Here is a 17252-nt window from a genome sequence, read left to right as displayed (position 1 = left end):
CCCTGAATCTCCAAGTGTTAACCCAGAAGCTCTCCAGATCTTGTCCTTGTGGGATTTTATGGAGGCTTCAGTACATAGGCACAGTTGATTAAATCACTGGCCATCTGTGATTGAACTCAACCTTTAGCTCTTCTCTCCTCCCAGGAAGTTGGTGTAGGACTAAAAGTCCCAACCCTTTATTCATAATTGGTTCCCCAGGCAACCAGCCCATCCTTAGGTTACTTAGGGTTTTTCCATAAAAGCTGCCTATTAACAAAGACACCTCTATCAATCTCTTCATTTAGGAAATTCCAAGAGTTTAGGAGCTCTGTTCCAGCAACTGAGAGGAACAAAGACCATATATATATTTCTTATTATAAGTCTCAATTTCACTGGCAGTTTCTTATGAGGTTATATGCATGCCCAACAAATGACCTAGCCATTACATGCCTAGGTAATTTGCCCAAGAGAAATAAAGAGTTCACAGCAGCTTCATTTTTAATAGCTTCAGATTGGAAATAACCCAAATGCCCATCAACAGGTGAATGGATAAACAACGTGTAGTGTGTCCGGAGAATGGAATATTACTCAATAATGAAAAGAAATGAACTGCTGATCCATGAATGGATCAATCTCAAGATGAATTTTTCCTGCAAACGAAGTCAGGCTACAAGAGGGTTCATTCTGAAAGAGTTTAATTCATATAAAACTGTAGAAATTGCAAACTAATCTACCGTTTCTGTTATAAACTGAACTGGACCCGAAAACTTACCTGTTGAAGTTCTAACACTCAGTACCTCAGGATATAACTATTTAAGGAGATAGTATTTTGAGTTTCCCTGGTGGCTCAGATGGTCTGCCTACAATGCAGGAGACCCAGGTTTGATCCTTGGGTTAGGAAGATGCCCTGGAGAAGGGAATGGCAACTCACTTCTTGCCTGGAGAACTGCACGGACAGGGTAGCCTGGTAGGCTACAGTCTGTGGGGGCACTACAGTCTGTGCAGTTGCAAAAAGTCAGACGTGACTGAGACTAACACTTTCAGTACTTTAAAGGGGTTGTTGTTGTTCAGGCTCTCAGTCGAGTCAACTCTTTGCGACCCCATTTAAAATGAGACCATTCGAATTAGCTCTAATCCAATCTAACTGGCATCCTTTTAAGAGGACATTTTTAGTCAGATGGATGCAGAGAAAAAAATCATGTGAAGTCTCGTGGAAAAATTTTCCATCTACAAGCTGAGGAAACAGTACTCAAATCAACTCTGGGAACACTTTGATCTCAAACTTCTACCCTTCAGAACTGTGCTAAAATAAATTTCTGTTAGGTCAGCTGTGGGTGTGTTAAGTTGCTTCAGTCATGTCTGACTCTGTGAGACCCTGTGGAGTGCAGCCTGCCAGGCTCCTCTGTGCATGGGATTCTCCAAGCAAGAATACTGGAGTGGGTTGCCATGCCCTTCTCCAGGGGATCTTTCCCACCCAGGAATTGAACCCGCATCTCTTATGTCTAACCTGTATTGGTAGGTGGATTCTTTACCACTAGCACCACCTGGGAAACCCTGTATTAAGTCACCCAGTCTGTGGTATTTTATTACAGCAGTCCTAGAAAATCTGCCTGCAAAGCGGGAAACTGGGGTTCAATCCCTGGGTTGGGAAGATCCCTTGGAGAAGGGAATGGCTACTCCAGTATTCTTGCCTGGAGAATTCCATGGACAGAGAAGCTTGGTGGGCTACAGTCCATGGGGTCGCCAAAAGTCTGAAAGGACTGAGTGACTAACACTTTAACTTTTCACTTTCAGCAAACTATGGCAGTGATGGAAAACATAGTATGGAGAGCTGAGGACGGGGGAAGCCTGGGGTAAACCAGTTACATAGGGGGACAGGAAACTCAGTGGGGTCATGGTTATGTTCATTATCTGGATTTTGGTGATGATTTCATAGACAGAGACATATATCAAGGCTTCTTAAATTGTATACTTTAAATATATATATTTTTATTGTGTGATTTGCATTCTCAAGGAAGCTATTTAAATGATTTAACTTTTACACCGCTTTTTGCAGTAGTATGTTCCATATCTTTGTTAGTTTTAATTATGATGGTACACTTTTGTATTTTTATTAACAATTCCTTATTATAACTTTAATTTTATTTTTTTATAACTTTAATTTTAAAACATTGGTATTTTTATGTTGCAATAATCTTAAGCAATACAATTTCATTTTTCTGTGTCTTTGTCTAATGGTGTGATAGGCATCCCTCATTCTATTGTATTTTCCTTTACTGCATTTTACAGATACTGTGTTTCTTACAAATCGGAAATTCATGGCAATCCTATGTTGAACAAGTCTTTTGGCATCATTTTTCCAAGAATGATTGTTTACTTCATGTCTCTGAGTCACATTTTCACAATTCTCACAATATTGCAAACATTTTTGAGACATGGCCCTCCAGCAAAAAAGATTACAACTGACCGAAGGCTCAGATGATAGTTGACAGTTTTTAGCAAAAAAGTATTTTTAAACTAAGGTACATACATTGAATTTTTTTAGACATAATGCTATTGCACATGTGATAAACTACTGTATCGTATAAGCATAACTTTTATATGCCCTAGGAGGCCAAAAAATTCATGTGACTTACTTTATGGTAAAGGTCTGGAAGCAAACCCGCAATATCTCTGAGGTGTACTTATCTACATAAATAGGCAACCTAAAGACTGGAATCTTTAAGAATTTTTTGTGGTGATTTAGAACAGGGATTATGGGGTTGAATACAGGTCAGCTGTCTATTTCCTCCTCTCTTGTTAATTTAAAGATCCATAATTTCCTTTTTCATGTGTAGTAGGCGCTGCCTCTCTGATGCCATCCGAATTTTCAGATGTTCCCGGATATGATGGATGATCTTCAGAATCACCTGGGGAAATTCATAAAACAGATTCCTCTGTCCTATCTGTTGCTATTCTGATTCAAGAAACCTGGAGTAGGATTTACAAAACTAACCTTTTAAAAACTGTATTTATTTATTCATTTGGCTGGGCTAGTTCTAGCTGTGGCGTGCAGGATCTTCGATCTTCATTATAGCATGTGGGATCTCGTTTCCTGACCAGGGATTGAACCCAGGCCCCGTGCATTGTGAGTGGGAGTCTTAGCTACTGGACCACTAGGAAAGTCCCTAACCATTTTTTATTATAGAACATTTCAAACATGTACAGAGTGGAAGGAATAGTATAATGAACACCCATACACACGTTGCTTAATTTCAACAGGAATTATCTCCATGACCCAGTCTTTATCCCCATCTTTTCCCTTCAATACCATTGATCTGTTGTTTTTCAGAATTTCTCTGGGTGATTGTAATCAACACATAGACCCGCACACATAGTTAGGAGGCTCAATAGTATTCTAATTTTGCATATTAAAATGTAGTCAATTTTCTATTGTTTAACATTTAGATTATCTTCAATTCTTTGTTTATAAAGAAAAATATGTACAACTAGACACACAGTCTTGGCAAAATACTTAAGTCTCAACTACAGGTTCCAGAATTATACATTTTCTTTTCTTTTTTCTTTTTTTTTTTTATTTTAATTTTTTATTTTTTTTAAATTTTAAAATCTTTAATTCTTACATGCGTTCCCAAACATGAACCCCCCTCCCACCTCCCTCCCTTTTCTTTTCTTTAAAAAAAAATTATTTATTTATTTGGCTGTACCCGCCTTAATTGAGGCACTTGGGATCTTTGATCTTCATTGCGGCGTGTGTGATTTTTAGTTGTGGCATGTGGGATCTAGTTCCCTGACCAGGGATTGAACCCAAGCCCTCTGCATTGGGAGCATGGAACCACTGGACCACCAGAGAAATCCCTACACTTTCATGTAAAATGTTTTTCTCACTGAGAGATTTATTGGAAACACAGGAAAATATTTAATGACTATTTATTAAACTGCTGATCTGAATATATAAAAGCGAATACACTCTTAGACACGTGGGAAATACAAAATAATCATAAATTCTGCAAGCCTACAAAAAGTTTACAATCCCACACTGGGAAGACATGGTAAATTCCTTGTAAGGTGACTTTGTAAATTTGCTTGGGTCAGAGTGAGAATTGAGAAGTGGTAGTGAAAGGAGGGCCTTCCTAGGTGGTGCAGTGCTGAAGAATCCACCTGCCAATTCAGGAGACACAAGAGCCGCAAGTATGATCCCTGGGTGGGGAAGATCCCCTGGAGGAGGGCATGGCAACCCATTCCAGGATCCTTGCCTAGAGAATCCCGTGGACAGAGGAGCCTGGCAACTACTGTCCACGGAGTCACAGAGAGTCAGACATGACTAAGCACGCACGCTATGAGATGAGTTAAAGGAGAGGTGAAAGGCTGAAAATAGGTGGGGTTTATTTACAGAGATGGTGGACTCTGACTAGCTGTATAAGAGCCTCAGTCTACTGTGAGGTTTTTTGTCTTTGCAACTTGAACATAGCAATGTGCTGACCTCATAAGGAAGTGACAGCTGCTGAGAGAAACTAAACCATAGTTTGACTCCTCCAATCACCCTGGAAATAGGGTGTCAGGACTACAGTCTGAACTCTGGGGTTAGCATGGACTCAGTTCATTCTGTTTCACAATGAGGAGGCAGCCAGCAGTGGCAACGTGGCAGCTGAAGGCAAATATGGATTGGGGATGAAGAAATAACATCAGGAAACCTTTTTGGAAGTCCTTTGACATTTGGGATTCCCAAATTTTCAGAAAAAGAAAATTTTTCGAACTTTCTAGGAAAAAAAAAAAATGTCCTGTGCAACTAAGGGAAGTAACTCTTGTAAATTAAATTCTATTTGGCCCCAAATAGCTCAGTGGGTAAAGAATCTGCCTGCAATGCAGGAGACCCTGTGTTCAATTCCTGGGTCAGGAAGATCCACTGGAGAAGGGATAGGCTACCCACTCCGGTATTCTTGGGCTTCCCTGGTGGTTCAGCTGGTAAAGAATTGCCTGCAATATGGGAGACCTGGGTTCGATCCTTGGGTTGGGAAAATCCCCTGGAGAAGAAAAGGCTACCCACTCCAGTATTCTGGCCTGGAGAATTCCATGAACTGTATAGTCCATGGGGTCACAAAGAGTTGGACACGACTGAGTAACTTTCACTCACCATTATTTAATATTGAAAGAAAAATATGCCAGGATACATAGACAAGTTGTAACAAGAACAACAACAAAAAATGCTCGGTTAAGTAAGTTCATTTTTCTCTCATAAAACAGTCCACGCCTTCCGGCCTTGAAGCATTGAAGGACTCTGTTTTCTTTCAGCTTCTTCATCTGTTCTCTTAGAGTATTGTCTTTGTAGTTAGTGTTGGCTTTATTTCAACCATGTTTTCAAATGAGCAGAAGGAAAGCAGGGAAGACTGTCGAGGGCAGGAGGCTTCACCTTTAAGGAAATGAACTAGGAGTTAAGGGCTTTGCTGGTGGCTCAGATGGTAAAGAATCTGCCTGCAATGCAGAAGACCAGGGTTCAGTCCCCAGGTCAGGAAGATAACCCGGGAAAATCGAATGGCTACCCGCTCCAGTATTCTTGCCTGGAGAATCCCATGAACAGAGAAGCCTGGAGGGCTACATATACATGGGGTCACAAACTTGCTCAGACATGACTGAGCAGCTAACACAAACAGACTGAAAGTTAAACGCATGGATTCTGTTCGCATCTCATTGGCCTAGAGTAGTAACATGGTCACATTTAGTTCCAAGGTAGGAAATGTGTGCAGGACCATGCAGGTAATATTCAGGAGCGACAAAGTGTAAGCTGGAGGACAGTTAGCCTAGCACATAGGGTCTGAGAGAAATAGTTCTTTTTTTTGAAAATAGGTTTTTTGTAGGATTTAATTACTTGAATTTTTGTAGAAAACAAACCCAAATGTTATGTGGCAATAAAGCTCAGACGTTCTTAGGATTTTGTATTTTGTAAAGGATTTTATGAATTAAAAAAAAAAAATCTTCTTACTGGCAACTTTGCTTAGCACAAAAGATATTAAATTAGTGATTATTTTCATGAATTACTGACATGTATTCTATGTCTACCTAGTAAAGAGGCTTCCCAGGTGGCTCAGTGGGTAAAGAATCTACCTGCAATGTGTTTGATCCCTGGGTTGGGAAGATCTCCTGGAGAAGGGAATGGCAACCCATTCCAGGATTCTTGCTGGGAAATCCCATGAACAGAGGAGCCTGGCAAGCTACAGTCCATGGGGTCACAAAAAGCTGGACATAACTGAAGTGACATACACACCTAGTAAAGAGAAACAATGGGGTGTTATGTTTGTCTTACTTACTTTGGGAATGTTATTCCAACATTTAGGAGCTTAACACAAGAAATATGCATTAACTCACATAGCTTGTGAGATCAAGAATCTTAGAATTAAGAAGCTCAGCCCTGGGGAATTCCCCGGTTGCCCAGTGGTTAGGGCTCTGCGCTTTCGCTGGCAGGGCTTGGGTTCCACCCTTGGTAGGGGATGGGGGTGGGGGCAGGGGTTGAATTCAAAGAAAAAAATAATCTCAGACCTTGGCTGGATGAGGGGTTTCTCATGGAGTTGCAGTCATCTGAAAGCTTGATTGGGTTGGAGGACTCACTTCAAAGCTGATTTACGTGGCTGTTGGCTGAGGCTCCAGTTCCCCACCAGGAGAACTTCTAAGTTTTCCCCATGGCAACCAGCTTTTGCTAGAGTGAGTCACCCACAAAAGAGGAAATATAAGAGAACAACCAAAAACATCTCTTATAACCTGATCTCAGCAGCAATATATTAAATTTGTACAATTTGCTCTATTCTATTGATCACAGAGACCAATCCTGCTACAAAGTGGAGGCGACTATATAGGAGAGTGAATATCAGGAGGCAGGAATCATTGGGGGCCATCTTTGAGAATGCCTACCGTAAATGAATACTGGAGAATGCCTACTTGGAGAAGGAAATGTCAACCCACTGAAGCATTCTTACCTGGGAAATACCATGGACAAAGGAGCCTGGTGGGCTACAGTCTATGGGGTGGCAGAGTTGGACACAACTGAGCGACTAAACACCATCACCATAACACCTTTTTATTGGAAAAGAGCTGCAGAAAATCTATCATTTTTAAAACAAAAAAATTTCACCAGATACAATTATTAGCTCCAAAGTTTGTCAGAGCAAACAGACTTGAGGTATTTGACTGTGTACAAGAAAAACAGTTGACACATTTGCCTGGGATGACTAATTTCGTTCCTTCAGATTATATTTGATGAAAATGTCTGCTCTTCACTTTTGCTAATCAGAAATGGCTTCCTCAGAGCGAACATGGTCAGTCAGATGTAGTTTCTTGAAAACTTTCAGAGGTTAATGTTAGCAAGTGAATTTCTACAAGCATTGGTTCAGTTTAAAGTCATAGGATCCTTTAATGTTGCCTAAACAGGGAGCTATATTTGGGGATTTGGCATACAGAGGGTCTATCTTGGATCAGGTCTCAAAATACCTAAAGGATTTCCTTAAACAGGCCCCCTGGTCAGATACAACAGGTGTTTTACTTCTAATTTTGGAAGCAGAAGCAGGCAGTTTAGAGTGAGGCTGATCTGCACTCATTCAGCAGGAATGAGGATAATAAGTAATTTTGTCAGGACATCAAGTGTACAAATGACTGGAAATGTGTTATTCTTCTAGTATTCTGATAATAAACCATATTTTTATAAGATTACATAGAATGGTGATGAATTCTGATTAGAGCCTCTGTTTTCTGTTAGTATTTAATGATTCATTTAAAAAATGCTGTAAGTCAACTGTAGTGTCAACTAGAGTACTTATTTAAATGATTGTATTCATTTATTTGTACAATTGTGAGTGAATTACATGTTTGTAATGGAAAATAAAGACATTATAGTGTTAATGATGTATTTGGTTTCCTTTTCAAAGTGTTTCAAAGGAATCTGGGGGCTTAAAAAACAGTGATATTCCATTAAAAAATAGATAAGGCTTAAAATAGAAAATATGCTTGAAACACTGTTAGCCACTCAAAATGAAATTACTGCACATATAAAAGGTGAGCAAAGCTTTTTAATGACTTCTAAAAATTAATGTAATCACGAACAATGTAGTCATGAACATTTCAATTACAAAATAAGGTTTGATAAATTTTCAAATGTGAGGCCCCTGGAAATATATTTCTAATATGTTCTCAAGATAATTAGGAATGCAGTTGTCTAGCATGCTAGACACAGTAGATTTTCCATAAATACCTATTGATTTGGAGATTAGCTTCAGAACTCTTATTTCTAAATTACATAAATGTAAGGAAAGGCATGGTTTTCTTTTGGCATATAAGAAAGTCTGTTGCTTATTAATACTACAGAATCTACTTATTTTAAGAATTCAATACTTAAGCTATTGTTTAGATATTACTTTACTTTCTGGGTTTTCCCTGGTGGCTCAGATGGTAAAGCGTCTGCTGGCAATGTGGGAGACCCAGGTTCGATCCCTGGGTTGGGAAGATCCTCTGGAGAAGGAAATGGCAACCCACTCCAGTATTCTTGCCTGGGAAATCCCATGGACAGAGGAACCTGGTGGGCTATAGTCCATGGGGTCGCAAAGAGTTGGACGGGACTGAGCGACTTCACTTTCACTTTTACTTTCCATTCCTCTGTGGGTTTAAAAGGCAAGTCATTGTTTATAAAAAGAAAGTGCCATATTGTAAGTAGTGGTAAAACTGGGCAGTTCTTTCTGAGTGGAATGAGAGTGCAATTGTATGTTTTAAATTATATATATTTTAAAGAAGGAAAAGCAACAGGTTTGACTTGAAACTAGGTTTTTCTAAAAGGGATTCTGCAGTGTATTTCTCTACAAAATGTACAAAATTCAATAGTGGGACAAGAAAATTCATTTAGGTCAGAATCCTTTTTTTGCTTTCTCTAAAAACAGCACCATTGGATATTTGAATTTTTAAACCTTAAGAAATCAAATCTAAACGTTCCAAGGAGAGTGAACACACGAGTCATTGTTTGCACCAAATACTGAAAACAGATTTCTCAAATAGAATTTTCAGTAATTTGCACTGGACTCTCACCATCTGGCCTGCCTTGCCCCCCATTCCAAAGAATCTGTTTGACCACATGTCTACATCTACAGTAATTCTTCCATCTCCCCAGCCCCACCCTGCCGCACCATGGCTTCAAGAGCAGATTTTATGATTAACCGTGTATTTAAAAGATTGGGATACCAGATGCTGTTGTACTTGAATAAAAATAAAATTCTGGTGTCACAAAAACAAGCTGGATAAATTCTAGGTTCTAAAGGCATACACTGTCATTCAACTTCTCAGGGTGGGAAGTTGAACAGGAATCCTCCAGCAAACACCGCTGGATCCCAGGGCACGTCCAGCACGCTATCAAACAATTAATTACAAGATGGTTTTCTAAAAAGGAAAAAAAAAATCTTAAGTTTTTCCGACTAGCGACACCCCTTTGTGCTGGGGTGGGCAGCTATAGTGGCAGGGTGAACCAAAATGTTTGTGGCAAAGGCATCATCTTGCGATATACCGCCAGAGCTGTACTTCTAGTCTCGAATAGGAATCAGCAGTCCACGGCTGATTTATGGACAGCCTGTATCGCCCCGCACGATGCGAGTTCCAGGAGCCTTCGCCAATTAGGTCTATTTTCTGCTTAAGCCGTTAAAGCCACCTCCATGGAAACGTCAGGGGAAGAGGCCCGGGGGGGGGGGGGGAGGGGAGCAGACAGGTGCGCCCTCTGTTTGGAAATACACAAAGGGCCGACCCAGCGGCCTCCGTGTCCCTGGCAACTCCACGCACGCAGAGCGCGCGCACATCCCGCAGGCCCGCGGCGCAGAGGGCGGGCGGCCGGCCGGGCGGGGCGGCGCGCGCAGGTCTCCGCGCAGACCCTCGGCCTGCTGGAGGACGCGCGGTGCCCGGGAAGCGTGAAGCCGGCTCCGGGCGGCGGCGGCGGCCGCGCTGTAGGGACTTGTAGTCCGCGCGCCTCCCGGGCGCCTCCCCCCGCCGGGTAGGCCGGCCGCGCGTCCCCGCCCGCCGCAGGCCGACTTCCTGCCGCTGCCCAAACTACACCTCCCGCCGTCCTCTCCGCGGTCGGGGCCGAAAGCGAAAACACATTCTGGGCTGCGAGGGTGCTGCCCTCCCGCCGGGCGCCCCCGCCCACTCCCCGCCCCTCCGGCGCCCTCCTGCGAGGTGGGGAGACGGTCAGGCCGCGCCTTTCTCTCTCGGCTTCTTCGGCTCCCGGTGTGGGGCCCACAGGCCTCGCTTTCACCGAGTCTGGGCCGGCGCGCTCGGGTTGCGGGGCTTTCCTCGCTTCCGCCGGGTCTGGCGAGGAAACTTGTGTGTGTGTGGGGGCGGGACCCCGGGGCCCCAGTGGCTGAGCCGGGCGGCGAGGCCCGCGTCAAGTGACTGCTCGCTTGCGGGTTTTGGTGAATTCCCCGCCTCGTTTCCTCCGGGCGCGTGGCCCCGCGGGAGGCGGCCGCGTGCGCCCGGCCATGCACTAGGCAGGGCTCCCTATGCGCGCGGACCGCCGCCTCGGGCCGCCGCCGCCGCCTGCCGCCGCCCGCCCAGCGCGAGCCGGAGCCCGAGCCCGAGCCCGAGCCCGAGCCGCTGCCCGCCCCCGGCCGGGGCTTCCAGGAGCCGGCGGCGCGGCCATGTGGGGCTAGCCCGCGCCGCGCCGGGCCTGCTGCGCGACCGGCAACATGGAGGCTGCCGTCGGCGCCCCCGACGGCGGCGACCGGGGCGGCGCGGCGCCCCGCGAGGACGCGACGCCCATGGACGCCTATCTGCGGACCCTGGGCTTGTATCGGAAACTGGTCGCCAAGGACGGGTCGTGCTTGTTCCGAGCCGTGGCGGAGCAGGTAACGGGGCGGGGGCCGGAGGGGGCGATCGGCGGGGGGCCGGGTGGGAAGCGGCGGGCGGGCTGCCCGCCCCCCTCAACTCGGGCTGCGCGTGGCCCCGCAGGCGTCACAGCGGCCCATTGTCGCCCCGGAACCGGACGCTGCCCTGGGACTGGGAGCTCCGAATCGAAACTTAAAAACCTGTAAATGATCTGGGTGTCGTCCCTCCTGGCGAAGAGGTAATGAGTTGAAGCTAGCCCGTGAGGCCTGCCGGAGAGTCTGCACCCTAGCTGGAGGGGTGGGAACTTGGCGAAATGCTGTTTTTCGCCTCCCGTTTTGGCTTTACAAGCACAGCGTTCACACCAGTAAGCAGAATGTTTACTAGAGGAGGTGGTGCACCAGACTCGACTCGTGGGATCATGATCCCCCCCCGCCCCGCCCCGTTACTGGACTTTGGAGCGTGGGGTAGCCAAGCCCGCGGATGTCCGCCTGAGTCAGGAGTGGGGGAAATGTGCAGTTTGGGAAAACCAGACTTTAGAAAATGTAGAATGTTTGCACAGAATTGTCTTTGAGTAGATTTCACCTTGTTTTAATGTCCTGCAAGGCAGTGTAGGTGAACTAAAAAAAAAAATTGACTTAGAAAAAGTGTTTTAAAGTTGCTAGTGGGAAGGAAGACTGTATCTGGGGTCCTTTAGGTCTTTGGCCGAATTCTTCCCCCTTACTGAGTAAAATCACTTTGTAATACAGTTCTTGGGAGGATGTTTCTGATTTATTTTTTTGGTAAGAGAGCTTATTCCCTATTATGTAACACTGTAGTTGGTAGGTGTGCAGCCACCCAGATACATCCTGTATTAAGAAATAGCTGTTGAATTAGTTGGACATAAATTTTACATTGCTGTCCTGGTGTGTATTTCCTACCGTTTTCCTTTGCTTTCCTTTGGCCTAAGATCTACCCCTTCCCTCTCCTGCCCCCCTTTGGAGTTTTTCTGTTTCTCTCACCTTTTTAATGCTAAGTAGCTTTCGGAATTTCTTTTTGTGAGTAAATGTTTTCCTAAACATCTATAGACCAGTCTATTCTTGTTTTTTTCAAAGTCCAAAGGCCAGCCACTTATTTTCCAAAGGCCCTCGTTTTCACATTAGTAGCATAAGATACTCTTTTTTTTTTTTTTTGAAACAAGAAATTGGTGTAGCTGGTCCAAACCTTTGCATTTTGCGGCTGGCATTGTCATTCATTCTTCGCAAAGCTCCCCAAACTGAGCTGTGTCTTTTTCAGTTCAATTGATTTCTCTTATTTTTGGAATTTTTTAAGATGTTCTAATTGCTTTGGGAGATGTTCACACAAACAGATCCCAGTCTTTACTATTAGTAGGTAAACAGTCTGTCCCATTGGTGAGTTTTTGGGATCACCATCTGTCCTGCTTCATCCGCCTCAGCCTCCTGAGTCTCCTCATCACCTCCAGAAGCAGAGGGAAGATGTGGAAGTGAATTCACTCCCTATTGAAACATATTATTGGCTCTAGCAAGAGTCTGGTAAGGAAAGAGGTGGAAGCAAATAGAAATACGAGGAGTATGGTGCTTATTTGGAGTTGGATTATACACATCATAGTTTATATTGAAGCAGAAAGGTGTGGCTGGTTTCAGAACTACATACCACAGGTAATTGGCAAACTCGATTGTATAGACTCTCTTTTTAAGTAGAAATGAACAATAGCTAGCTGGTTACACGAAGCGCTCATTGCTAACAATAGTTAATGCATTTTATTATATTTCGCTGTGATGGGATTTAAATTAGGCTTGAGGGAATGTCCCTTCCACTTACGGGAGGCTGACTTTTAGTACACTGAGCTTATAGAAAGTTTGTTGCGGTGACTCTTGGAGCAAACTCTGTTCTTCGGTAGACATGGACCACAGGTGTAGTCTTCATGGCCAAAGGTGGCGTGTGTGTTGGTGGTGGGGAGGGAAGTAACGGCATCCTCAGGCTGCCCTTCAACGGTGTGCACAAAGGATTTACTTTTTGCCAGCAATTTCTCCGGTAATATTAGAATAAGTACCATTTCTACCAGGGAGTCACAGTAAGTGATCTAAATGGCAGGCTTTGGCGAGGGAAATGCAGGGGGAGAGACTTGATTTAGCCAGAGTCTTCCCCTCCAAATTACCTGATTTAAATAACCCCTTCCCTTTTTACGCTTCTGGCCTGTGGCCTGCAGGAGGCCTGACCTGAATCAGCTCTGTGGCCCTGGAGCTAAAAATAGGGCCCTCTTAGAGGGCTTGGTGAAGCAGAGTGTCTCAGCCTTTCTCTGTTTATTATCTGTCTGCCGTAAGATTGGAAAGCCTCCTATTTCTAGGTTATTTTCTTGTATGTAATGATTTGCGAAGATATTTGTCATACCATTTGAATTTTTCCTGAGTGCCCTTGAACTTGCTCTTCAACAGTTGTGATTTAGCCTCCTTTCTCTTGACATTCCTTTGCTCTATAGAGCCCCAGCACCCTGGGCACCTCGTACTGAGAATTTTACTTCTGAGTAATGGGTTCAGATTTCATGTGCTAGTGAAATGTTTGTTAAAGGAGAAAAAAACATGCCTGTCATTGTGTTTGTTGTAAAATCATAAGCTTTATTCACTTATGTCTGCCACCTGTTGCTAGGTAAATGGCTATAAGACTAGCTTCACTGTGCTAATGGCAGAAATGCCCTATCGGATGACACTGGTTTACTCAGACTAATATGTTGATTCATAATAGCGTCTAGCATAGCTTCTGTGAAGGAAATGTTACTAAATGTCATGTGTTGAATGGGCAAAAAAATTGTGTGGTGGTGATTTTTGCATTTGGATAGTCCTTCCAGTAAGGATGGATGCTTTTTTGTAGTTCCTAAAGACAGCAGTGTTCGCATACTTGTTAAGCTGAAAGCCAGCTAGTATGCTGAAAAGCAACGCATTGCTAACCTCAGTTAGTGCATCCTCAGAGTATCTGAATTGAATGTAAGGGGACCTGCTAGCTCTCCAGGCAATTGCGCCTCTTGGTTCCGTGGGTATAAATGAGCCTTGGCTGTTATCCAGAGAGACCTGTAGCAGGTGCAACCGGAGCTTCCCTTTTCCTGAATTCTCTGCTCACCCTGAACATAAGGGAGACTCACTCAGTTGAAACTGTAACTGTTAAAGCTACTTTATAATAATAGAAATTCTCAAGAGCCCTGGATAGTAGTTTTGAGATGTTATTTTAAATGTCAGTTTTTTCCCTCCTACCTTGACCTTGTAGGGTAGCAGGAGCACCTTCGTTTAAGACACCTAGTAGTAGAAAACAGTTTTAATCTCCTTTTTTTTTTTTTTTTTAGCATGGTAAAGTATTAGAGACTGGCCAAAGGGTTTCAAAACAAAGCTTTAGACTTTTATTAAGAGGCAAAATGCCAGTAAGTTATTCTTTGGTTGAACTAGTTGTTTAACAGAAGAGACAGCAGAGGCTGCAGAGTGAGAGGGTGTGGATCATTTTCGTAGTATGGCTTATTTCAGTTGGTGCTTTAAGATTTGGGGCAGAAGAGCACGTTTGAAAGCCATTGGGATGATAACACACAGAAACACGATTGCATCCTCTGTGCTGCTCCCTCGATGTTCTTTCCCGAATCGTGTAAGCTGAGGATTTAAGAATGAGTGCCTTAATTTTTCTCAAACCACGGTGGACTTACATTTATACATAAGGCAAGTAATTCAAAGTTACTGGGAAAAAGCAATTTCTCTATTACGGGCAGAAAGCCTCAAAGACTTATTTTTTTGTTGAAGTCACCTCTTCTCTCTTCCAACAAGCTGAGGATGAAGCTGAGCGCTGCGTGGCGGGGATTGTGTCAGCTCTGCTTTGTGACGAGTGAAGTAATAGTAGAGGGGTGGCCGGGAGAGGAAAGTGTAAGCTTACAAAGATTTCCCCAAAGGCGTGGTCTCAGTGACCTAAAGGGGAAATGGTGACAAGCTCTCCCTCCAGTGACCTCTGGATTAAGAGGCACTGTTGCTGGCACGTGGTGCGTCAGCTCTCAGGGGAGTGGGAGAGGTGAGAGTGAGCGCAGAGTTAGAAATGCCGGAAGGGGAAATGGAGACTGCCGTCCGCCGTCTGCCGGCGGTGCTGGGTGTGGAAGGTGTGGGCGCCGCCTCGCAGCGGCTTCTGACACGGCCTGCGCGTGTGCTGCTCTCCCCGCAGGTGCTGCACTCCCAGTCTCGCCACGGTGAAGTCAGGATGGCCTGCATTCATTACCTTCGGGAGAACCGGGAGAGATTCGAAGAGGTGATTGATGATTTTAACCGTGTAGCGGTGCCTTGACTTAGAGGTACACGATACCCATTTGAGTGGTCTAGTGGGAATTTCGCAGGTTGGATCGGATTGTAGGTTATGAAGATAAACCTTATAAAAATGAACTGCTTTTTTGAATTCAAATTCAAATCCATAGTCAGCTGTGATTTTTTTTTTTTTTTAAAAAGGTCACCTTGTGTTCATTTATTCAGACATTTAGAAAGCTTCTGTGACAGATGGATCACAGCCGTGGAGGCTGGAAGGGTGACTTGGGCAGGACCTGAGCATATTACTAGGGAGCCTTGTCGGACAGGATCAGGGAGGCTACCGGTTTCCGTGATTGGCGACCCCCTGTGAACTGTAAAAAAATTGCAGACCTTGGAGTATAAGAAATACACTGAGCATAGCTAATGTTGAGCCTCTGATTTTATCAGGAGGTATTTATAGATTTTTAATTTGCAGGGTTCGTCATTATGAACCACATATCAGAACATTGTAATTATATAAATAATGGTTAGTAGTTAATAGAATATAGTATAGTTAATTAGTACAGAATATCTTATCAACTGACTGTAATTTTCTTAGTATGTAGTAGGCTGTGAAATAGATGCCACGGTGACCTATTTTCACTTTACATTGAAAGCCTTGTAAGACGTACTGGTTATTGGTTTTATGATGTAGAATTATCATCTGACAATCTTTAGTGGTATTTTCTCCCCGTTGACTGCCAAAAGAACATTGACACGTTGCACGTAACTCAATTCTAAGACTTAATAGGTAAATAGTGTTTAAAGGTGCTCTTGGGTTGGAATTCCTATTTTTAAGCAAAATTTTATTACTGGTAACATTTTTCTGGATGCCATGTTTTAAGATGAACAGTAATATATTCCAGGAAGGAGAGCCTGCTTGATCAGAAGATTTGAAAACTTGTCTTATTTTAAAAAGCTGGTAATGTGGAGGCTAGATAAGAGAGTATTATGGCAGAGAGGAAGGTAGGGTAGAGAGATAGGCTTTAACTATTTGAAGAAACTACAAGTGAATTAGTTAATATTGGCTCCAGAGGGTAAAGCTCTGTTATCAGTAGTGGAAATGTCAGCAGCATTGTTTTAAGTGCTTTGCATATCTTGATTCAGCTCTTACAGTCTTAGGCACTACGATCAGAAGTTGAAAGTTCTGAGGGGGAAAGTTTCACTTTCTTTTTTTTTTTTTTTTTTAATTTTATTTATTTATTTATTTTTTAAATTTTAAAATCTTTAATTCTTACATGCATTCCCAAACATGAACCCCCCTCCCACCTCCCTCCCCCCCCATAACATCTCTCTGGGTCATCCCCATGCACCAGCTCCAAGCATGCTGTATCCTGCATCAGACATAGACTGGAGATTCAATTCTTACATGATAGTATACATGTTAGAATGTTTACGATGACTACCTCTACCAGTTTCAATTGACCAGAAGTGGAAAAAAGTCTAGGGTCGAAGGGTGTGCCTTTTTGTTGAAAATGTTTAATCAGGGCCTAGGTAAGTAGTTTCTGATTATTAAGAAGAATCAGTTGGATGGAGGCTTGTGTCGGACCACAGCTTAAGTCTTTTGCAACTTTGCATGTTTCTGTGGGGTTGTTTTATTTTTTTAAATTCTGTAAATAATAAACTAATAGAGAACAATAGCCTCTGATTGGTGGAATATTTCAAATATGTGGCTGTGTTAGTGCAAGTATGTATTTAAACTTAGGATACTTTTGGAAATTAGAGTATATCATCTATAAAATAATTAATCTCTGTCTTAAAAAAAGGGCATTTAAAAGATTTTTATAGACCAAGCAGTATATTTTAATGTTTTTAAGTATATCACTTTGCTAAATTAACCGAGACTTTAATTGAAATAAAATTGAAATTGGTATTTCAGATGAATGTCTTTTAGAGCTTTCTCAATTAAATTAGTGCAACTGCTATGAGAAAAGCAAAAAATGTAATCATGCAGCTTGAATCAAATCAGATTTTTTTTGTTTTTGTTAAAATAACAATGAGACAAGCTGGATTAGAAGAATGTTGTTGATTCTTCAAAATATCTTTAGCATTATTAGTTCTTGTCTTTGTTTTTAGTATAATTGATCTAAGAGACAATGACTGTTCATATTTGTTAGAAAACTAATATTTCTTAGC

General features: G+C 43.0%; 1 protein-coding gene across 1 annotated transcript in view; it reads left to right on the top strand.

The window, feature by feature from the left end:
* Positions 10623 to 17252, top strand: part of OTUD4 (OTU deubiquitinase 4) — a 42598-nt gene continuing 35968 nt past the window's right edge. The window contains exons 1-2 of the mRNA XM_018061571.1: positions 10623 to 10838; positions 15001 to 15084. Of these exons, the coding sequence (XP_017917060.1) occupies positions 10680 to 10838; positions 15001 to 15084 (243 nt within the window). The 5' untranslated portion in view covers positions 10623 to 10679. The remainder of the gene's footprint in view (positions 10839 to 15000; positions 15085 to 17252) is intronic.

Source organism: Capra hircus, chromosome 17 (genome assembly GCF_001704415.2).
Source record: "Capra hircus breed San Clemente chromosome 17, ASM170441v1, whole genome shotgun sequence".
NCBI classification, from domain to species: domain Eukaryota; kingdom Metazoa; phylum Chordata; class Mammalia; order Artiodactyla; family Bovidae; genus Capra; species Capra hircus.
This window is presented reverse-complemented; position numbering and strand designations above follow the sequence as displayed.